General features: G+C 59.6%; 1 protein-coding gene across 5 annotated transcripts in view; it reads left to right on the forward strand.

Annotated features, from left to right (window-relative positions):
• Positions 1 to 22,561, forward strand: part of CASKIN2 (CASK interacting protein 2) — a 35,625-nt gene extending 13,064 nt beyond the window's left edge. Inside the window, exons 1-20 of one of the 5 annotated variants that reach the window (XM_049813513.1) lie at positions 9,007 to 9,189; positions 9,292 to 9,343; positions 11,349 to 11,446; positions 11,555 to 11,700; positions 11,845 to 11,940; positions 12,828 to 12,958; positions 13,180 to 13,288; positions 13,430 to 13,538; positions 13,850 to 13,944; positions 14,026 to 14,143; positions 14,386 to 14,568; positions 15,005 to 15,126; positions 15,558 to 15,639; positions 15,752 to 15,846; positions 16,072 to 16,182; positions 16,299 to 16,400; positions 16,644 to 16,782; positions 17,116 to 19,287; positions 19,399 to 19,717; positions 19,973 to 22,559. In XM_049813513.1, coding sequence (XP_049669470.1) covers positions 9,159 to 9,189; positions 9,292 to 9,343; positions 11,349 to 11,446; positions 11,555 to 11,700; positions 11,845 to 11,940; positions 12,828 to 12,958; positions 13,180 to 13,288; positions 13,430 to 13,538; positions 13,850 to 13,944; positions 14,026 to 14,143; positions 14,386 to 14,568; positions 15,005 to 15,126; positions 15,558 to 15,639; positions 15,752 to 15,846; positions 16,072 to 16,182; positions 16,299 to 16,400; positions 16,644 to 16,782; positions 17,116 to 19,287; positions 19,399 to 19,717; positions 19,973 to 20,069 — 4,407 coding nt within the window. In that variant the 5' untranslated portion in view covers positions 9,007 to 9,158 and the 3' untranslated portion in view covers positions 20,070 to 22,559. Of the gene's footprint in view, positions 1 to 9,006; positions 9,190 to 9,291; positions 9,344 to 11,348; positions 11,447 to 11,554; positions 11,701 to 11,844; positions 11,941 to 12,827; positions 12,959 to 13,179; positions 13,289 to 13,429; positions 13,539 to 13,849; positions 13,945 to 14,025; positions 14,144 to 14,385; positions 14,569 to 15,004; positions 15,127 to 15,557; positions 15,640 to 15,751; positions 15,847 to 16,071; positions 16,183 to 16,298; positions 16,401 to 16,643; positions 16,783 to 17,115; positions 19,718 to 19,972 lie in introns of those variants that run through there. The other 4 variants (XM_049813511.1, XM_049813512.1, XM_049813510.1 and 1 more) reach the window with 4 other exon arrangements.
• The last annotated feature ends 124 nt before the right edge of the window (positions 22,562 to 22,685 follow it).

Below are 22,685 nucleotides of genomic sequence, written 5' to 3' on the forward strand. Positions count from 1 at the left end.
GCCTCTCATTTCGGTTTGGCAATAGAGGGTAGAGGCAGCAGCCCCCCAGGAGTGGAAATCCTTGGTTCACAAAGAGGAAAACCTGGTCCCCAGGCAGCATCTGCCCTGTCTCTGCAGAGATTGGGCTGTGTGCATCCCGGGGGATCCCGCTGGCACGTCCCTGAGCGGGGCTGGCGGCAGCACCGGCTCCTGGGGTCAGAGTTGAGGAAAGGCATCCGCAAGGTATTTTTAACTGTGTGTGACTCCAAACCCCGGCTGCGCAGCTGCCAGCAGCGGTCTGAGGTTAGTCCTTGGCTGCTGACAGTTGATTGCCCCTGGGGGGATGCGGGGGGTGGGGGGACTTTGGGGGAAATTCGGTTCCCGGTCACTGGGGTCTCGGGAAGGAGTGACAGCACTTGAACCATTGACCTTCTCAGTGACCTCGGACGAGCGGCTTCACCTCCCGATGCCTCCCCTCCCATCCTGTGTGTGCCTTGCCTAGATTAGAGCATCCAGGGTGGGGACAGCTGCTCTGTCCACCCCAGGAGCGCCTGCTCCGGGTGCACGGCAGTTTGCCGGGGGGCCAAAGGGGGAGAATGTTACAGGATTTCCAGCGGCCGCCTCGGCTGCATCATCGTGTGCTTCAAGTACCGGCTCCACTGGCCGGAGCGTCTCCCAGATGCCGGCTGCCACGTGTGGGTACCAGGCTGGCAGTGATGGGGACAGAGTGCTGTAGGGCCATGGCAGCCCTGTACCCCAGCCTCCGCCTTGGCCTGCCACCCCCAGGAGCTGCATGATTTGCTGCAGCCATCCAAGCTACAGCAGAAGGCTGGATCCTTGTTTCACTTCCTTGAGCTCGCGGGGTTTTGCTGGCCGCTCTTGGCTGCTCTAATTTTTATCTGGGGCTCATTGTTAGAACCATAAAATAAATAGCTACGTGCTCCTCTTGAGCGTCAAAACCCTCCAGGTGTAGGTGGGTTGCTGCGTCCCTGCCCGCCCTCCCTAATTAACTGTTGCTCAGCAAATCCAGACTTACTGACCTGCCAATAATCTTCCTGTGCAAGGCAAGCCCTTTGGCTGCTGGCTCCTGCTGCTTGCCTCTCATGTCCCCCCTAGCCTCTCATGTCCCCTGTGAGCCCATATCACGTTCACAGCCCTGGGCACGCGATGGAAAATGGTACCCTGGCAAGCAGCATCCTTTCATGCAGGGCTGCCAAGGTTGTTTTCCTCACTGGCAGCTCCCTCCGTGCCCGCGCTCACGCTGCTCTCATCGTCCCCCTGCATCCTGCTTCCCCTCTTTCTTCCTCCCATTGACCGTCTGCTGGTTGGATTATTTTTCCCCAGATGCTGCAGTCTGCAATTTTCCTGGGTTTGGGTTGAATCTGCCTGGGTTTGTTCTCCTAATCCTTCTAAGTCCTTTTTGCGTTATTTCTGCCCTCGTTGATCTGTCAAGCATCCTCCACAGATTATATTAATGCACTATTTGCATTAATCATGTTAATGAGAATGCTGAGGGTGTCTGTAGGTGCAGCCCCTTTGCCTGGGTACCTGGGGGGCACCAGGGCCCTGCAGCCCCTTTCCCAGCTCCCAGGGGAACCAGTTGGAACCAGTATGGAACCAGTTGAATGGGAGCCAAGGTGTGCTGCGAATGCTGGACCAGATGTTCTGCTGGTCCCCATGTCCTGCAGCCCATGGGTGGCTCTTGGCCCTGTGGTGCGCCTGGTGATGCACGGCGGGCGCAGGCAGAGCTTGGGCTTGGCCGCCAGCCCCCGCCGCTATCGCCCCATCTCTTCCCGCTCGGGAGGCGTCCTGTCCTTTCGGAAGGATGGGGGAAATGGAAAAGGCTCCACCTCTTCCCTGGGCAAATACAGCTCCTCTGAGTTCATATCCTGGAGAGCGGAATAGCCAGGTCCCAGCAGGGACGGTGACTTCACCTCCCGGTAACACGTTTCTCCGGCCAGCTGGGAAAGGAGCCCTTGTATCTCTGAAGGAGCCGCCCGGCTTCCCCCACCCAAAGCCTTTCCCAGCTGTTCCTTCCCATCCTGGCCAGGGCTGGGGGATGTGATTCCGATTGCATGGGGCAAATGTTACTGCTACGAGTGTTACTGCTCCCCCTTGCTGGGGGGGCCGGGCTGAGATGCATCGCTTTGGGGTAGGCAGCTGCTGCGAACCCCCATATTATTGCGAGGAAGGGGAGCAAGTGCTGTCCATCCCACCATGCAGCTGAGATCCTTCTGGGGGCCTGAAACTCAAACCAGGAGCACATGTTTGGCTTTTGCAAGGAGTGAATCTAGCCCCAAAAGACTCCTGTGATGCCATTTCCCCGCCTTGGTGTTTGCCCCCTCCATCCTCACTGTGGCCGACAAACCTTGGGGGTGAGAGGCAAGAGCTGCACCTTCTTCACAGCTGCATGGATGGGGACAGGGTTTCCGACTCCGCTTTTCCTTTCATTGTTCTGGGAGCCTTCGCTTTGAATAAGCTGCCTGTTTTTTCCTGCTTTGCTTGGGGGGGGGAAGCAGTGGGGGGAAATTGGGGGTCTGGCTGGTGGTCCCAGGGCAGCTGGGCTGGGGTGAGTGATTGATGTCTGTGCTGCGTGAGGATGCTGCCCCTGCTCCCTCCTGCTGCCAACCTCTTTAAAAAACTTAATTGTTGGGTTTTCCCTGGGAAAAAGGCTCCCAGCCTCTCCCAAAGAAGGAAAAAGGCTCCCAGTTGACTCCATGGTCCTGCTGCCGTGTCCCCAAACCCTCCCCTTCACCTGTCGTGGGTCCCCAGCCCCAGCCCAGGGAGGAAGGCAGATGCCTTGGACCTCTCAAACTCCTCTGCCTTTGCTATCACCTGCCTTCACCATCATCCACCATCATATCTGAACACGTTGCAGGAAGGGAGAGCTTAGCGAAGGAGAAAGCACAGATGAGGAGGGAGGCAGAGCTGCCAGAGGAGACTTAGACATGCCATTGGCAGAGACAACTTGGTGGCAGGGACAACTTGGGCTCTGTGTGGCTCTAAGCCCTAAGATTTGGGGTTCAAGCCAGGTGTAAATGGTGGAGGCTGTTGAGGTTAGAGACAAGCAGTCTGTGTTTTGGCATGGGGATGCTCACAGTGCAGGGATGCTGTGTCAGCCCTTGGGATGCTGTGAGGAGCCACCAGGAGTTCAGCTCCTGCCAGGTTGCTGCTGGGGTTATTCCAGCTGGACCTGGGCTGCCGAAACCAGGAGTGGGGCTTGGGTGCTCCAGCCATCGCACAGCCTGTGCAGTAGCAAAGCAGACAGGCCCCTGGCCAGGTCTGGTGTGTTTCGCACCTGGGTTTGGTATGTTTCTCAAGGGACAAAGACACCAATTATTCTCAATGAGTTGCCAGACGCTGGCGTAGGAAAAGATAAGGGGCTCCCTGCTGTCGCGCTCACCCATCGCTGCCAGTTTGCCCTCTGTTGATGGGAATCTGCCTCCCTGATTGCAGCTTCCCCATCCCTGCCAGTTAACCCCGTGGCTTTGACCCAATCAGACCCACCCCACAGTGCCTGGCTCGGTGGAGGACCTGTTTGTCGGCGTTGGTGGGGAGCCCATTCCCCCATCCGCAGGGATGCTGCGAAGCTTCAAACCCTGTTACAGGTGGCCATTTGTGGGCAGGAAAGCACCCATGGCATTTGGACACCCGTGGCATTTGGATGCAGGGATGGGTGCTTGGCCAGGTATCCCAGTTGGCAGCACCCTGGGAATCAAAGTCACCCACCATAACCATGGGGGAAATAGGGGGGCCCCTGCTTGCCCGGGTAGCTGGGCACAGTGCTGGACTCAGCATCTGTGGTGCAGGCTGGTGGCTATGGCAGGCAGCCGGGGTCAGGAGCCAACCTCCATCCCAAGCTTGCTGGGCAACTTCAGTTGAGTTTCTTAATGTCTCTGTGGCCAAGCTCCTTCCCTATCAAAGTGGGCGAATCTCTTCTGAACCTATTGGGAAACTGTACCTGAAGCAGCCAGTTTGCTGGGAGGCTTCACTGGGAGGAGCCAGGCGTGGGTGGCCACAGCGGACGTGCCTGTGGACAGAGGAGCGACAGGGAAGGGTGATTCCTGCAGAAGAGGGATGGACGTCACCTCTTTGGGTCTCGATTTTGGGTGAGACATCGAGTCTCTCGTGAGCCCCAGCATGAACCCACCGTATACCGAGGCAGGGCCACTCCAGGCTGCCTGTGCAGGTCGAGGCCAGGCAGGGCAGGTCGGGTGAAACTGCCGCCTCCAGCCCCAGGAGGCTGCCACCACCATCGGAGACGGCTGGGGCTCTACAGGATCACAGCTGATTAGCTCCTCCAGCTGGTTTATTGGCTTAGTGGTGACAGTTCCCAGGTGGATTTTATTTTCCCAAGAGGGTATGCACATGTATTTGGTGTATCCAGAGCACACGGTCCTTCTTCCACCACCCAGGGCAGCAGGATGCTGTTCCTGCAGTGCCCAGACAGAGTATCCCTGGGTGCAGGGTACTCATGGCTGGTGGTGCAGGGATGCTCATGGCTGGATGTTCAGGGATGCTTGTGGTGCAGGGACACTCAGGCTGGATATTAAGGGATGCTCGTGATACAGGGATGCTCAGACCCACAGTGCGGGGAGGCTCATGGCACAGGAATACTTGCAGCCAGTGGTGTGGGAATGTGATTTCCCAGGGCAAGGGGAAGGGATGGGGGTCTGTGACACAAGACCAGCAGAAAGGTGTATTTTTTCAAGAAGTCTCTGGTGAGGAGTTGGGTCTCCAGTTATAGATCTGTTCTGCACGGAGACAAAGGCTTGCAGTGGAGGACCTCTGCTGTGGCTGTGCTGGGTGGACAAAACTGGGGGGTTCACAACAAAAGCACTGCTTTCTGGAGCCTGACTCTCCATGTGAGAGCCAGGGCAGGAGTCTCCAAGGGGCGCTTTGTGGGGGGACACAGGATATTCAGGCATTACCTTCCCCAGCCAAACTCCGGCAAGCGTGTGTTTCTCCTTCCTGGTGAGCGGTTCAGCGCTTCGGAGGGATCGTGTCCATCTCTGAGACCTCGGGGAGAAGCCCAAGGGTGTCCCTGTGGGGACGAGGTCTCTGGTGAAGGGCACATGGTGATGCAGGGTGCCTGGCGTGTTGGCTTAGGGGATGCCGGCTGGGCTGGGCGAGGGCACGCCTGGCTCCACGCAGCCGGCACAGCCGGCGCCAGGCGAGCGCCCCGGGGGGTTAAATACGGGTTTGGGCCAGGCCGGCTGCCAATGGTGCGGGTGAGGCACCCGCCCTGGCCGGTTGCTTCCCGGGTGCCCCCTGCACCCCACAGGGAGCTCAGCCTGGCTTGGCATCCCCACCATGGGGGTGCAGCCCAGCCCCACGGGGAAACTGAGGCACCGGGTGCAGCATGACAGAGGGGGCTGCTTGGCCGGGGGGAGCTGGATGGAAATGCACCGAGCGGGGCTGTCCCATCCTGGTCCCCTCTGCCAGCAAGGATCTGAAAGGCCGAGGGCCGGCAATTTCCCTCGAGGGTCCCTGAGGGTCTCGGCCCCGTCTGGCGAGCGGGCGGCCGCACCGCCTTTGCCGCGTCCGGCGGAGCATTTGTAAGCAATTTGCCGGAGTGCTCCAGAGGTGCTTCCCGCCTGCCGCTTGGCAGCCAGACGCCGCACAGAAGCTCGCTGGCTCCCTCGAGGCCTCGCTCAGCCCTGGCCCCGCGCTGCTGAGCCTCGTCCTGCCCGGGCAGGCACCGGCAAACGTGCCGGAGAAGGGGGGCAGAGCGGGGTGGGGGCCCGGCAGGACCCCTTGGAGGGGTCATGCTGGGGAGCGGGGCTGAGCAGGGGGAACCCACGGGTGGAGTTAGCCCTCAGGGTGCACCAAGCCGGGTTTTCCCCTGGAAATATCTCCTTCAAGGCTTTTTTTGCATTTTGGCGCTGGATCCGTGTTTTTCTGGGTTGATCTTCCTGGGATGTGAGTGTGCTCTCAGCGGGGAGTGGGGGGGCTGCGGATCAGGCCCGTGAGCGTTCCCGCCCTGGTGCAAACCCAAAAGAGGTGACGATGTGGCTGGGAAGGGTCCAGCCACCCCATCCCAATGCAGTGCCTGGATCAGCCCCAGCTCTGCAGCCCTTTCCCTGCCTGGCTCTGCGGTCTTCCAGCTGGAGCCGCACCTCCGAACCAGCCGGTCTGGGAGGGCTGTGGGATTGGGAACAGCTTGGCCCGGCCTCTGCTGAGCCCCAAAACGTCTGGGCGGGAAAGGCCAGGGACCCTGGAACTGCCAGGGCACCGACAGGGAGAGAAGAGGCTGAAGAAATGGGGAGAAAAATTGGGGAAATGGTCAAAAGGAGCACATGGATGGAACAAGGAAGAGGGATGCAGGGAAGTGTCCCCTCGCTCGCCTTCCTGTCACCGAGTCCCCAGGAGCATGACGGGGGCTGGTGGCACCCCCTTGGCAGCCCTCGTGCTGCCCCGCTGCTTTACCCCATCCTGGTGCTGGCTGCCCGCTGGGGCAGGGCTGCCTTTGGGGTTGCTTTGCCAGCCCTGCGTGCTGTACAGTGCAGAGGTGTGCAGCAGGACGGTGCTAGCGAAGGGGTCCCGGCTGCCTGGCTGTGCTGTTTTCCCCTCCATCCCTCCGCTCTTGTTTGCTTGTGCCTTCGTGCCCATGGTGCCAGGGTGCTTGGCCCCTTTCCTACCTGTGCTTTACCTTCCAGCCTGGCTGCAAACCCTCCAGCTCTCTAAGCAGTGATTTACCCAGCTACAAACCGGGGACTAACTCTTTGCCTTCCTGCCCGAGGTGGATATAAGAGTTACTGAATTCACGTTTGGGAAGAGCTCCAAAGGGAATGCTGCTCCTGACTCCGCTTTTTGGGACCTGCTGCTTTCCCAGCCACCCACGCCATGTCCGCGTGGTCCTGCCCTGCATCCTGACCTTGCTGGGCTGCTGGAGCAGGGAACTAATTTGAGGAATGTTGCTCAGGGAGAGGAGCAGAGACACAGGCATCTTGCCGTGCAGATGCTGACAGCTGCCTCCTGGGGCCAGGGAGCGGGCAGGGACACCCGCTGTGTCCTGGGACACCCACTGCATCCCATCCCTGCTTACTGGACTGCACTGGCCAGCCCGGTCCCCTTGTAGGAGGGGGTCAGGGATGGGATTTTGGGATGAGCTTTCCCTCTTCAAATAGTGACCATTGCTCAACTCCAGGACCAGCCCCGGGGGCTGTGGGATGTTTCTGCCTCTTTTGGATGTGTTTGTGCTCAGTGAGCATCTCTAGCCAGCCCTAATCTTCCTGGTATTGCTTGCCCACTCTGCTCTGCTGCCTGGCTCGCACGGTTCAGGCTCTGCCATTCCTGCCATGGGTAAGGACCCTTCCTCTTCCTCCTCCCCACCCTTTCTCAGCAGCAAACCCTGTGGCAATTTTCAGCTGCAGCTGATGGGAGCAAACCTGCATTGGCCTTCAGTTTCCACCACACAGAGCATGCTTTAAAAATACCTATTTATAAATCCCAACTAAAAGGCAGGGGGCTGGGGGATCGCTCAAGGAGCAGGAGGTGATGGCTTCACGGGCATTGCCTACAGCTTAGTGGAACCCGTTGTTTATTTCTAATTTTATCTTGATTGCATCCTTTGGAAATCCCCCAGGAGCAAACTCTTCCCAGCCCTTCCTGCCCCCTGCTTGCAGGATCCGTCTCAAGACTTTTGGAGGGGCAGGATGAGGCCTTTGCCCACCACTGACGACCCCATTCCTGGCTCTGCCGTACACCCCAATCGTGATCCTGACTCCATGAAAGAGGCACCAGGGGCTTGGTGGTTATGGTCGCTCCGCAACTCCAATCAGAAGTGGCCAGTTTACAAGTGAAATGTTCTTTTTTTCCTGGCTGGTGGGGCTGAGGGAAGCAGCTTGTCCTTGACAGAGACCCCAGATCCTGGGCTCTTGGGCAATACAGGGCTGGGAGGGAAAAGTGGAAGCTCTGCGAAGTGATGGCTTTGGGAGCCCATTCCTTTGGGAAGGGCTTTCAGGTTGGCGGAGCTGCTTGCTGCCATTCTGAAGATGAACAGCCCCTAGAAGAGGTAATTAGGGTGATCCTGTCCTGATCCCCTCAGCTGTGGTGACAAGTCAGGAGTCCTTCACCAGCAGCCACTCCAAGCCCATTTTGCGTTAATTAGGCTGTTTACAAAACATTGTAAATTGCAGTAATGAACGCACCATTCCTTGGTTTCCTTTAATTATCCATTTGCATGATGAACAAGCCAGCCCCCTCTTCAGCTCTCCTTTCAGGCGGAGGGGCCAAGCAGCAGAGTGTGGCTTTGTATGGGATCTGCCATGCGAGGTGGGCAGAGACCTTGGGAGAGGAGAAAAAGAGAAGGGAATGGAGGAGGAGAGGGACCTGCAGCCCCTGAGATCTGCCCAGCTGTGAGGGAGGGGGCTCCTTCCCCAGGACCCCACCGTGTTTTAGTGGGGTTTGAGCAGCTGTTTCACCCCAGGCTCAGAGCCCGGCTCTCAGCCTTTGATTTTTCATAGGAAACGGCCCAGAAACCTTTCAAAGCATTTAATCCTCCCCAGCTCGGCGATGGGGCTGCCTGGAAAGGCAGAGGAGGAGCGGCGGCATTTCTTGCCCCCTGCATACCTTCCCCTTTCTTTCCCTTTTGACTTGGCGGATGAATTCCAGAGATGTTAATCCGCTCTCAACCCCTCGGTGGAGAATAAAACGTCCTCTCTGTGTGGGAGGAAGGAATTCATTCAAATTAATTGCGGGAAAGAGTGGGGAGCTGGGGGTGCGCGTGAGGCTGTGCTGAGGGTGGGGTGAGCATCCTCCACCGCTCAGTGGTCCCCGAAGGGGAGGGAGGGACAGATGGGGGGACGGGGATATCCGAGGTGGCACAATCCTCGCATTCACGGCCAGAGGCTTTAGCCTCTGCCCCAGCCGTAAAAATGCCAACCATGTGGTCTGTGGGCCGGGCCTTGGCGGCAGCGGCAGGCACAGGGAGCTGAGTGGGGGGCAAAATGGCCCTGCTCAGCAGTTTTGGGGTGTTGCTGCCTATAAAGGGGAGGAAAGTGCCATCTTACTGAGCCAGGGCGACAGGAGCTGCGCGGGGTCTGACCCGTCCCGGGGGCACGCAGAGATGGGGCAGGAGGGATGGGGGGAGGAAAGGGTCTGAGCTTGAGCTGGGTCAGCCTGTTGAGGGTTCGTGGAGGTGAACATGGAGTGAGAGGAGAGGAGAGGCCACCGGGATGGGCCAGGCGCTGTTCTGCGCGCTGGGAGGTCGGTGTGGCTGCAGGATGGGGTTCACAGGGGGTCCCGGGGGCCATGCGGGGCGATGTGGGCTCTGCCTCCTGCCCTGACCTTCGCCTCTTCTCTCTGCAGAGCTCCTGGGATCTGCCAAGCGCCTGAACGTGAACTACCAGGATGCAGACGGGTGAGTGCTCCCCTGGCAGGGTGCTGGGTGCTGCTGCCGCCAGTGTAGGTGGGCTTGCTTTCCCCAATATCCAGTCGGTTCTGCAGCTCTGCGTATCATAAAGCTTTCGAGGGTAGCTGCCGAGCCCTGCGGCATCCCAAACCAGGGCAAGCCCTGCGGAGGCAGACCCAATGCCTGCCCGGATCTGAGCTCAATCCATCCTGCAAAATCCCTTGTAAAGTTCTTCTACGTCCCCTTCTGTAGGGCTGGTGGTGAAAAGGGATTGCAGCATGTCCAGCCGGTGCCTGTGTCCCGAGTGCTGGTTGAAGCACAGAGGAGCACCCATCCGGCCCCGGTGCCTGCACGTGCTTGTGCCTGTGTCTAATATCCCAAGAGCAAAATCCCTTCATTTGGGGGGGGTTTAAAGAAAGAAAAGATGAGGTTGCCATGTGACCACAGCATATTTGTGTAGCTCATCACTTCCAAAATCCAAGCACTTAATAAGCTGAGTACTGAGAGTTAAAGAAACCACAAAGGCCCATAAAATAAATAAGCATGTTATTCTTATTGAATTAACTCTGACCTGTGAGTTATTAGCATTGTTTTATGTACTGTTGTTGTACCTAATTTCTACATGTTTTCTTTTTGAGGACTCTGTAGGAGGAGGTGTCTGTGATGAGTCCTAACAGGCCAGTGGGGGGTTGAAAATGTGCAGGATGGCTCTGCCTTAAAATAATACTGTGCAGATGGAGCTTAATAGAAAAAAAATGTAATAATAGAAGCCATGATCTGATTCTGATAAGGCACAGGGCTTGTGTTTGGGCAACTCCAGGAGGGCTGCTGATGGGAATGAGGGTAAAGGGTCCCTTCCCCATCAGAGGGCCACATGCAGCATGCAGGTTGTTAACAGTGCGGGTGGTGAGTTGGGTTTTACTGGGGTGCAGGAAGGAGATGGTGGGGATGCGAGACCCGTGCATGGGGATGGCAGAGTGCACCCTCCTGGGAGAGCCATGCCGCTGGCAGTGTCCTCGGCATCGCCTTGCTCGCAGCTTGGAGATGATGAGGTGGGCAACTGTGGGTTTGTGCAGCCGCCTCCAGGGCAGAGCTGGCCCTGCAGGATCCCCACAGGGTTGGCTCGGCGGGGATTTTGTGCCCCCCCACATTCTTGCTTCGAGGCAGAGGTTTTGACGTGGGCTCAGGGACATGGTGGCTACACTGAAGGAGGGAGCAGCCCTCTCTGCTGGGGTTAGTGTCCCTCCTGCAACGCCCAGAGACTCTGCACAGGGACTCTGCTCTGGGACTGCGGATCAGGAGGAGAGGCTTGCTGGCCGAGCTGCGTCCCTAGCACAGGGTTGGGATGCCGCCGAGCCCATTGGAGCCCTGGGCTGATGCCGTCTGGAGTCCCCCATGCCCCTTGGAGCGGCACATGGGCTAATCCCCGGCGGCACGGGGACCCCTCGCTCAGCCATGGTCCTTCACGTGACAGCACGGGGGGAGCGCTGGGCAGACAGGCCCCTTTCACAGCCCTGAGACACAGGGCTCTTTCATTACCAGCGGCCTCCCACGCTGTGCCGTGGGCTCCCGGCATCCCTGCTGGCATGGGGAGGGGGTGGCTGGTGGAGGGGCCAGGAGTAGCCGCTGGGCTGGTGTGTTTGCTGGATGCTGTGAGCAGTGCTGCTTCGGGCTGCCTGGCTGCACCGCGGAGAGGGGCGATGCATCGCTGTCCATCCTGCCTGCTTGCCCCCCTGCACAGGGCAGGCGGATGAGGGACCCCTCTCACTGGGGTTTTGGGGTGCACAGCGTCCCTGCATCCCTCGCTGAGCCCTGGGGCATGGACAGCATGGAGGGATTTAACTCTGCTTTGCTGTGGGGAAACTGAAGCATTGGGAGTGGGGAATCAGAAGGGACGTAGCCATGAGCAGCTGGTGACTGTCCCGGCCGTCACCCTGTGTCCTTGTGCAGGTGGGGGCTTTAGGGACAGCATGGCAGGGATCGGGGCTGGACTGAGCTCTGCCTTGTGTTGCAGGTTCTCAGCACTGCACCACGCAGCCCTGGGCGGCAGCCTGGACCTCATCTCGCTGCTGCTGGAGGCACAGGCCACCGTTGACATCAAGGACAGCAATGGTAAGGGTGACCCCCCCGGGAACGGCCCCGTGCCTCCGGCAGCCGCCTCAGCCCTCTGAGCGAGGTTGGAGGCCTCATCCAGCCCTGCTGAGCATCGTTCCCCCGCAGGGATGCGACCCCTGCACTACGCGGCCTGGCAGGGGCGCGTGGAGCCAGTGCGGGTGCTGCTGCGTGCCTCTGCCTCTGTCAACATGGCCTCACTGGACGGGCAGATCCCACTGCACCTCTCGGCGCAGTACGGCCACTACGAGGTGGTAAGTGAGAGCCCAGCACCACCCACACACCTGCTCCAGGTCTCTGGAGGTGCACGGGTGGGGGCAAACCCCATCGTGCCGGGTGGGAGGGAGGCAGGGGCAAGGGATGATGCTGAGCCCCTGTACCACGTTGCTCTCCCACAGTCAGAGATGCTGCTCCAGCACCAGTCCAACCCCTGCCTCATCAACAAGGCGAAGAAAACCCCCCTGGACCTGGCCTGCGAGTTTGGGCGGCTGAAGGTGAGTGCTGTGGGGCTCTACCCTGCACTGGGCACTTCTCCGGGGGCAGCTCTGGAGCTGGCTGGCTCCTCTGGGAGCAAAGCACTGGGTCCAGCTGTGACTGCTCTCCCTCTGCCACAAGCCTTGGAGCCTGGCAGGCAGCACCTGCCTTCTCCCATGGCTGGGCAAGGCCGGATCCTGAACCTGGGAGCTGCAGGTTTTGCTCCTGACCTTGTGGCAGGGCAGCGTCAGGCTGGGAGAGAAGCCAGGAGTCCTCGCTCCCGGTTTCCCGCAGCCTCCCTCTGCCCACCCCAGCTTTGCTCCTGTTTAAGCACAGATAGGCTGAGCTGGCTAATCCCCACAAGCCCTGAGCGCCCAGCCCCGCTCAGCTGCTCAGCGTCCCCGGCACGGCTCGTGGGGATGGGGCCGCCCTGTGCTCTGGGAGACCCTAGCCCAGCCAGCACCACACCACCGGGCTGGGCTGGAGCATGGCCAGGCAGACTGTCCCGTGCCCCACTGAGGAGAGGACCAAGGGGATATTTCCATTTTTGGAGTATCTATAATGTCTGCAGCTATAAACAGGGCAGTAAAAATAACTCCTCTGTGCCTCTGGGCTGCCCTGAGATGCTGAGAGTCGCTCTGGGCTTGGAAAGACTGGAGCTTTTTAGGGCTTGGTCTGAAAAGCCTGATTATGGGAAGACTATTTCTGGCTGTTGTGACCTTTTACGGCCCCTTGCGACAGCGTCGCCCTGCCAAGCACCGGCCAGCTCCCGTTGAGCCCTGGGGCTGCGAATGGAGAGAAGTTGCGGGATGGAGAGCAGAGTATCGGCCCCAAGGGCAAGCCCCTTGCTGGGAGGATGGAGGTGGGGGTACCTGCACCCCGCTGCTTACCCCTGTGCCCTATGCAGGTGGCCCAGCTGCTGCTGAACAGCCATCTGTGCGTTGCCCTGCTGGAGGGACAGTCCAAAGATGCCACCGACCCCAACTATACCACCCCGCTGCACCTGGCAGCTAAGAACGGACACAAGGAGATCATCAGGTAACCCCCTGCCAGCCCAGGGCACTGCCCTATCCCAGAAAAACCCATCATGGCTTCAGTCCTGCTTCGTCCCAAACCCACCTCCCTAGTGGGGGCTTCAGTCCCTTGTCCCCAAACCCTTAGCAATGCAAGGGCTTGTCCCCTTCCCATCGCAAAGCAGCCCATCGCCTGGCCCTGATGTCCGTGTCCTGCTGTTCATGCCTCTCCCTCCTTCCTACCAGGCAGCTGCTGAAGGCCGGGATTGAGATCAACAAGCAGACAAAGACAGGCACAGCCCTGCACGAGGCCGCGCTCTATGGCAAAACAGAGGTGGTGCGGTTGCTGCTGGAGGTGAGCGCGGTGGGAACAGGGCTGCACGGGGGAACAAGCGCCCGGGGGTCAGCCATCACCCCCTTCCCCTCGGTCCTCCGTCTCCCACGGGTCCAGTGGCAGGTGTGGGGTCTGGTCATGACCATGTCCCCTCCTGGGCAGGGTGGTGTCGATGTGAACATCAGGAACACCTACAACCAGACGGCGCTGGACATCGTGAACCAGTTCACCACCTCGCACGCCAGCAAGGACATCAAGCAGCTGCTGAGAGGTGAGGTGGGGCCAGTGCATGGCCAGGCGTTGCCTGGCACTGAGAGGGGCTTCTCCCACTGGGACCTGCCTGGGGCTTCTAGTGCTCCTCCTGAACAGCCTAAACCAGTCTGGCTTTGAGCATCAGCATCCCAGTCCCGTGTCCCTGCCCTCTGTGTGGGCAATGTCCAGGGATCAAGTCCTTACTGCAGTATTAATGTTTTCTTCTCCTTTCTCCTCGCTCTTGTTTTTCTCCCTCTGCCTTCCCTGAACCACTCTCTTTCCTTCCTGTACTCTGGCACCTTCTTTCTTCCCTCTGTCCCTTGTCTTCAGAGGCATCAGGAATCCTGAAGGTCCGAGCTTTGAAGGATTTTTGGAACCTCCATGACCCAACTGCTCTCAATGTCCGGGCAGGAGATGTTATCACGGTGAGGCTGCTCCCTACTCCCTGTTCCCCTGCCCTGCCATGGCCCCAAGTACCAACCTCATCCCTCTCATCCCCGCGGCAGGTCCTGGAGCAGCATCCGGACGGGCGATGGAAGGGGCACATCCACGATGCTCAGAAAGGCACTGATCGCGTCGGGTACTTCCCCCCCTCCATCGCTGAAGTCATCAGCAAGCGAACAGGTCAGTGGCCATCCTGGGCATGCTGGGGACGGTCCCCTGTGTGAAACCATCCCGGCCTTCCCAGCACCTCCTGTAGGACAGGTCCCCGCTAGCTAGCTAGGGGGAAGAGAAGGACTGGGGTGGGAACAGGGGGTCATGCCATCAGTGGGGTGGTAATCTGGGGGTTGAGGCTCAGATATCTCCCCACCCCGCGCTGCCTCCTGCACGAGCTCTGACCACGCGTGTTTTGTCTTTGAATGCAGGCATGGTTGTCCCCCGTGTGGCACCCACACACCAGCGCCAGGGTCCCCCCGGGGCCCTCCCAGCCCCCCCCGGCGGGCTGCAGCACCTCCCCGACGAGTGTCCTCACCAGGCAGCCCCGAGCATCCCAGCGCCCTATGGCCACCTCACCCTAACCCGGACGGCCCCGGGCCCTGACAGCTCAGGTCAGGGGTGCAGCTGGGGAGGGAGAGGGGCTGGGGACCTCCCCCTGTTCCCAGTCCTGCCTGTGCAGGGGGACACAGGGGGAGACTCTCCTTCCACCTCCCGGTGGGGAAACAGCCAGACGAGAGGGAGCAGGCGCAGGGAAAGGGAGTTTAGGGGAGCCCGTAGAGCAGCCCCTTCCCTCCGTGTGTCCTCGGCCAGGCTGCATCCTCATATCCCCTTCGTGCATCCCTTGCCAGCCCAGGTCACTCTTTCTGTCATGCATGCTGGGAGGTGGGAGGGACCAACACATTGTCTGTGGCCGGAGGGATCTTATGGGAGGCTGTTTTTTACCGGCATCACTGTGTTGGCACACGGGTCCCTGCCAGGGACCTCTGTGCCCTGTGTCAGCCCTGATCCTGGGGCGCTGCTGATGGCCTCCCCGCCTGCCCCAAGCAGCAGGAGACAGGAACAGCGTGGGCAGCGAGGGCAGCATCGGCAGCATCCGCAGTGCCGGCAGCGGCCAGAGCACCGAGGGCACCAACGGCCAGAGCACCAGCATCCTCATCGAGAACGCCAGGGTAGGCATCAGTCCCTGCTCACCCCATGCTGCTCCTCCAGGCTTGCCCCGGGTTGGCTTGGGCTGGAGATGGAGCCCCAGTACCATCCCTGTTGCCCCCTGCACCTCCTAGCAAAGGAGGGGCTGCAGGAACTGAGCATCCTCCACCAAACACTTATATGCTGCCAGGAGTCAGCAGGGAAATGCTCCTGGGGGGTCCCCAGTTGCCCCCCATAGCACAGGTGGCCCTTTCGACTGGAGCTGTAGGCTCTGGTTGGTACCACACAGCATCTCCACCATGTCCTGTGCTATGTGAGAGGACAAAAAATGCCCTGGGCCAAATCCTGCCCAGATCTCTCGCAAAGGGCCAGCCCTTCACTGGGTGAAGCTGTGCCCAGCAGCCCAGCGTGGGGACTGGGGGTCCCTCCTCCACTCACTCCTTCCCTCCCCCAGCCGCTGCCCTCCACCGGCGACGACCTCCAGCAACACCTTTTGGGATCAGAGCCACGCAATGGGCAGTTGACCTCCACGGCAGGTGAGGGATGTCACAACTCCATGGGGCCTTGGGGACAGCCCTCTCCCCAGCCATGGAGGCTGTTTGCTGCTCAAGCACCCCCGTGACGGTTCTCCTCTCTCGTTTCTGCCAGGGCCACAGAGCCACCAGACCCCAGGCAGCTGCCCCTCTGGAGACAGGGTCTTCTCCCATCAGTTCTTGCGGCCTGAGCAGCTCCTTGAGGGCAAGGTAACTGGGCCAACCGGGGACCTGGTGTGCTGGGTGAGAGGGCCACATTTGGGTCTTTCAGCCCAGCTCTTGCTGCACTGGGGACGCAGGGGACTGGGTCTTGAGGACACTGGGGACAGGTGGGTCTTGCCCAAAGAGATCCTGTCATCTTGCCTGGAGCAGCCAGGTCCTTCTAGCCCCTGCAGCCCCCATCACAGGCTGCTCTTTGCCCTGTCCTCTCCCCAGGATGCAGAAGCCATTTACAACTGGCTGAGTGAGTTCCAGCTGGAGTCGTACACTGCCAACTTTCTCAACGCTGGCTATGACGTCCCCACCATCAGCCGCATGACCCCAGAGGTAAGGCAGGTCCTTCACCACCCCAGCCAGCACCCCCGGAGCTGTCGGCAGTGTGTACCCACTGCCCTGTGCTCCCCATGCCACTGCTGACCACAGCCCCACTCTGCTCGCATTAGGATCTGACAGCCATTGGTGTGACCAAGCCGGGCCACAGGAAAAAGATCTCCACTGAGATCGGGCAGCTCAGCATCGCCGAGTGGTTGCCCAACTACATCCCGGTGAGTCCCTGGCACCATGGCTATGGCCCGGCACCCTCTTTTCCCCAGGTCTTTTCTCAGAGCTGTCTTACCCCAGGACAGGACAGGAGCGTGATCTGTAAGTAAATACTTGCTGCAATGGCCTGCATTAATGCAGTCGGAGGAACCCCAAAAAGCAGTCTCCTGGCCAGGGGCAGGGAGGGGATGGACGAAGGTGCTGCCAATGCCTTGATGCTCACGGCAGTGTCTCCGTGCTCTTTGCAGGCTGACCTGATGGACTGGCTCAGTGCCATTGGGTTGCCCCAGTACCACAAAAAGCTGGTGAACAACGGCTACGACTCCATCACCATCGTGACAGACCTGACGTGGGAGGATCTGCAAGAGATCGGGATCAACAAGCTGGGTGAGTCCCTGCCACTGTGCTGGGGTGGCCCAGGGCAGCCAGGTTTCCCACCCAGGTCCCCACACCCCATTCTCCCTCAGGCTGGAAGGTGCAGGCATGTCCTGAGCACCCAGAAAGGGCAGTTCATATCTGTCCCTGAGGACTCTCCTTGGCAGGCTGGAGCTGGGCTGAGCCAGGTGGACAACAGCTGTAGTTTGCCTCCTCCCATAGGCAGGGTTTGGATAACCCAGGGGCCTTTGCCCTGGTTAGTGATGCGACCATGACTCTTCCTGGCCAGGAAACAAAGGGCCAGAGCCAACCTAATGCCCCTTTTCTGTTTCCACCTTCCTGCAGGCCACCAGAAGAAGATCATGTTGGCTGTCAAGAAGCTCAGAGACCTCCGCAAAAGCCTCAACCAAGCAGAAGCAACTCTGGCAAGACGCAAAGTCCCTGGTGCCCTGGACATTGTCACCATCGAGTCACTGGAGAATGGGGAGTGCCAGTCCCCACACACGCCCAAAATGACAACCTTCCAGGACAGCGAGCTCAGCTACGAGCTCCAGACGGCCATGTCCAACAGCTGCCACGAGACGCTTGGCATCAAGAGCAGCCAGGGGATGTCACGGAGCCAGGAGAGCATCGGGGTGCGGTCCCGGGGTTCGGGGCACTCACAGGACAACGTGCTGTCCCGGCACCTCTCCAGCCCCTCGCAGGAGAGCCTGGGCAGCGGGGAGAGCAGCAGCAGCAGCGGGCAGTCCTGCGCACCACCCCGCAGCAAGGAGAGCCCGGCCAGCCTGCCGGGACGGCCCAGTCCCGAGCCCTACGGGAAGCTCGTCTCCCCCGAGGGGTTGAACGGCTATGCCAACAGCGGCGGGGGCAGCCCTCTCAAGGAGAGAAACCTGCCTGAAGGCACGGATCAGTATGCCCGGCCGGTGGCTCAGAAAGGTGCTGGGACACCAGCGGTCACCCCCTGTACTCCTCCCCAAACCCCCAGCAAGGCAACAGCCCCGTACGTCTTCATGTACCCACACATTTCCTTGAAATCACCGACGGTCCCTCCCCTCCTGGGAGCAGAGCAGCCCAAGACCCTGGCGCACCCGTACCCCTCCGTCTCCTCCGGACAGAAGAGCAGCCTGCAAACATCCGCCCAAAAAGCCTTCTCCTACCTGCACAGCCAGTGTGGCCCCACGGAGCCGCCTGCCATGCCTCCCACGGCTGGGGCGGCCCCGGGCACCTGGCAGGCCGGGGAGCAGCACAACGGTGGCGAAGGCTTCAAGTACAAGAAGCGTTCGCACAGCCTGAACCGCTACGCGCTGTCAGATGGGGAGCACGAGGAGGAGGAGGTGGCTCACACCAGCACCCTGGGCTCCTACGCCACCCTGACGCGGCGGCCGGGCCGCAGCCAGATGCCGCGGGCCTGTCTGCAGACGGATGCCAAGGTGACCCGCAGCCAGTCCTTCGCCATCCGGGCCAAGCGCAAGGGCCCTCCGCCGCCCCCTCCCAAGCGCCTCAGCTCCGTCTCCAGTGCCCTCGCTGCCGAGGCAGACGGCGAGCAGCCCCCCGACCCCGAGCGGCAGCCCGCAGCCCCCCAGGACATGGCCGATGCGGGTGCCAGCCCCGGTGAGGCTGGCCACGGCAGGACAGTGAAGAGCCTGGCGGCTGCGCTGGAGGGGATGCCGGGGGCGAGTCCGCCCAAGCCCCTCCTGGCCCCGAAACCGCTGCACGTGGCTGAGGACTGTCTTCCTGGGGCAGATGTGAATGATGAGTCCTACAAAGGCAGTGACAGCAGCAGCGCCACGCTTTCTGATACTGGCAGGGACCCCTTTGAGAGCAGCAAGCCACGGAGACGGACATTCAGTGAGCCCAGCGCTCCCATGACAGAGGTGGCTGCACAGGGTGGGCGGGAGGACGCCTGCTCGGACACAGAGGAGGAGGCCAAGCCGGGGGTCTCCTCTTCATCCTCCCAGAACAGCTCCAGCGAGTGCATCCCCTTTGCAGAAGAAGGCAACTTAACCATCAAACAGCGGCCAAAGCCCACCGGGCACCCCAAGGCTGACATGGCCACGCTGGACACGGAGCCTGGTTCCCAGCAAGCAGAGCCCTCCTGCTCTGCTGGGAAGGAGCCAGCGGTGCCCGCCGCCGTCAAGGAGCCGCCCGTGCTGGAGTTCAACCTCACCGAGTCGGATACGGTGAAGCGCCGGCCCCGCTGCAGGGAGCGGGAGCCGCTGCAGGCAGTGCTGAAGGCATTCAGCATGGCGGGGCAGGCTGAGGGGGGAGCCAGTCCTGCGCCCCAGTATGCCCAGGCCCAAGCAGTGAGCATCGCGGGCCCTGCCGTGCCGGCACCGGCGCCACGGGCTGGGCTAGCCGGGGATGCCTTTGACGATGACAGCGTGGAGTTCAGGATTGCCGAGATAGAGAAAAGCATCTTGTCACTGGAGAAGGGGATCAAGAAGGCACCGAGCCCCACCAAAGCCCCCAGCCCCGCGGAGCTGCTCGGCACAGCCGTGGTGAGGACGCCCGCTCCAGGTACGTGGGCTTGTGGGGGTGTCTCCGAGGTGGTGGTGGGGCCCGAGGCTCCCTCCTGGGTTGTTACGGGAGGTGAGGAGGACGTGTGCCACAAGTCCCCTTCCCTTGCAGATGTCGCCACCAAGCACACCTCCGTGGCGTCCACCAAGCTAGTCTTCTCCGGGCCCAAGACCATCTACCAGCAGGTCCTGCAGCCCTCCCGTCACACTGTTGCTCCCTGGGCGGCCGCCGAGGCGGTGCCAGATGTGATCGGGTCCCCGGCCGGTCCCGGCTCGCTGACGCTGGAGGCGGGCGGCAAGGTGTCGGCGAAGCCTTTGGCAGCTGCCCCGGGGTCCGCCCTGGCCCAGCAGCGGCTGGAGCAGACCAACTCCACCCTGGCCGCTGCGCTGCAGGCGGCCGAGAAGAAGATCACTGTGGAGGAGGCAGAGAGGTGAGGTGGCGCTGGGGGCGAAGGAAATGCTGGGGCTGAGCACCTCGAGGCGGAACTGGGAAGCCCTCGGCGAGGGCTGGTGAAGGGCTGTGCCCGGGCACGTGCCGGCGCCGTACCAGGTCACACGCGCTCGAGTCCGGCTGCGTGCTGAGCTCTGGCTGCCACTGGGAGGGTCGGGTCCAGCCTGGGCAACCCTACCCCGTCAGCACCTCAAGCCTTCGGGTGATGTTTCGATTCTCTCCCTTTTCTCCCCAGCCACCCCGGGGCCGTGCACTCAGCTAAGAACATCCTGGAAGACATCAGCAACATGTTCGACGACCTGGCTGACCAGCTGGATGCAATGCTGGACTGAGGCCTGCTCCCTCCTTCCCCTCCCAGCCTCCAGTCGCTCCACCAGTGCCCCTCGTGACGGGGGGAGAGCAGAATTGGCACCAAGCGGTGCCTCCAGGTCTCTCCAGCCACCTCCCTCCCCGCACTTTGCGCTGCGGCTGGGAACGCAGCTGCCCCTCCTTGCTCACCCCTGGCTCCGTATCAGTTGTGCCAGTGCGGCCGCGGGCTGGTTTCCGAGGGGGTCAGGCGTTTCCCACCAGACTGGCAGCAGGAGGAGAGCCCAGAGGGGCTGCACATGCGGTCCTGGAGGCCACGGAGAAGCCCTCGCTCCCTTGCACAGAGCTGAGGAGCCTCCACAAGGGACCTTTCTCTTTCCCCGCTGCATTGCTGAGTCCTGCCTCTTATTATTTATCCCCTGCCAACAATGTGTCAAAGGAGAGACCTCCCCGGGCAGCCGCCACCGAGCTGGCTATTTACTGAGCAGATCCCAGCCCTGGCAAGGCCTGACAGCAGCTAAAAGAAGACAGGGCTTGTTGCAATTTGGCAGCTTGTGGAGCGAGAAGGAAACTTTCTGCTTTATTTGTTGCTTTTCCAAACGCGTCAGCGTCAGGCAGCGTGTAATCCAAGCGGATCGAAATCCCTCCGGTGGGACCCACAAACCCCTCGAGATGGGGCTGGCACAGCTTGCGAAGCAGTGGATGCTCCGCCATGGCCCTGCCGGACGTGGAGGTCTACCTGCCCCTTCCCCAGAGTAAGGAGGATGGTGATGGCAGCGCCGAAGGCCTGTGCGTTTGTGCCAGTCTGGCTGGATCGTGCTGCTAAATGGAGGCTGCCCTCTGCCGACACCGTGCCTATGCAAACTGCCACCCCGGTGCTTCCAGGGTGAAGTAGCAGCGTGGTTAGTGCTTTTTTTTTTTTTTTTTTTTTTTCCTCCCCTATCCCTTTTTGGGGGAGAAAATGGTCCCTTTTCCCACTCCCCCTCCCTGTGGGGAGCTACTGGCACAAACTCCGCTTTGAGCGTTGTTAAATAGTAGCAGCGTTTGGGCCTCCGGGAGATGCTTCCTTGCAGCACTGAAACCCAGCGGGAGAGGTGACCCCGCGCGCACTGGGTGAATTCGGCTCGGCAACAGCTACTGTGCATACAGGCTGGATGTGGTCACAGCCCCGTGGCTGCAGCAGGGGAACAGCAGCGATAGCTCATTGCATCCAAGCGGTAGGAACGGCTGCATAGCTTGAAGACAGATTTCTCTAGCAGGATCTGTTTAGTAGTGCATGTCTAAATATGTCCAAGAGCCCTGAACTTGGCTTGCGCTCGGCATGCCAAGCAAATGAAAGCATCAGAGCACCAGAAGGGAACCTAAGATTGTACTAAAGTGCCATTTGCTACAAAAATTCCAAACAAAGGGACACCCCCCCCCCACGTATCCCCCTTTTAAAAAAATCACCAACGCAAAACCAAGTTGGAAAAGGAGAAGGTGGCTGACGAGGCAGTTGCTGCCCAATCTTTTGGGGAGTTTGTGACTGAACTGGACTGTTTGCAGCCCCTCATCCCCTTGCACGGAAAGGGGAGCAGCACCTGCGAGCAGAACCTACCTGGACATTCCCAAGGGTCTATGCTCGTGAGTGGCAGTTGTGCCATGGACCAGGCAGGCCGGAGGTGCCAGCCTGGTTTCTAGGCTGAGAAGCAAAGACAAAAAAGCTCTGAAAAAAAATAAAAAAAATCCCCGTATCGTTGGCTGGGACTTAAGGTCAGTTTGAGGCAGTTAAGACACTTCTCTCCTGGCTAGTTGGTTGCTCTGATTTATATATCACATTGTGTGTACTTAAATGACCATGTCTGACAGGCAAGTGCTACGTCATGGACCCGATTGTTTTTAAATAGCTACAACCAGTGGCACTTTATCAAAAGGTTTGCAGAAACCTTTTAAAACTGATTTTTACTCTCACGAGTCAACCTGGGACAAGCCCGGTTATTTTTTTTCCAATGTCGATAAACTGTAAATGTTTTTTTTAAAAGGTCAATGTATATATTTTAAATGTGATTTATTATATATATTTACTAACCAGAACTGCAAGTCTTGTACTCTAGGGTCAGGGATAAGAGGACACTGGGGTGGAGCTGTCGCTGTCTGAGCCACCTGAGGGCAGCACCACGCTGCTCTCATTGTCAATAAGGGAATTAAACATTTGATTTTGGAGAAGAATGCCTATTTTTTAAGCTCTAGATCTCTATTTTGAAGCTACTGTATGGTGTGTAAGTTATGTACACTGCAACTGGGACTAACTGACCCCAGCTGCACCTGCTCCGTGCAGCAAGACAGTGAGGGGAAAAAATAGCCCGTGTAATCACCAGACTGACAACAGATTTTAAACCATCTGCTCTGTTTGTGTTAATCATGTGTTTTGTTTTCCACTAACATCCATTAAGACTAAATTCTATTAAACAGTGGGGCATATTTTACCCTTTTGATAGTTTTGCCTAGTTGTGTCCTTCATGTCAAATCGCACAAGCTTGTCTCCTACTCTGAAGTTCATCCAGGATCAGCTTTATCCTGCCCCTTTAGTGCTTAAGATCTGGGTTTCCTCAGATAATCTCCCCTGGTAAGAGTCCTGCTGTCACTTCCAGCAAGGTTAATGT

Source organism: Accipiter gentilis, chromosome 10 (genome assembly GCF_929443795.1).
Source record: "Accipiter gentilis chromosome 10, bAccGen1.1, whole genome shotgun sequence".
Taxonomy (NCBI): domain Eukaryota; kingdom Metazoa; phylum Chordata; class Aves; order Accipitriformes; family Accipitridae; genus Astur; species Astur gentilis.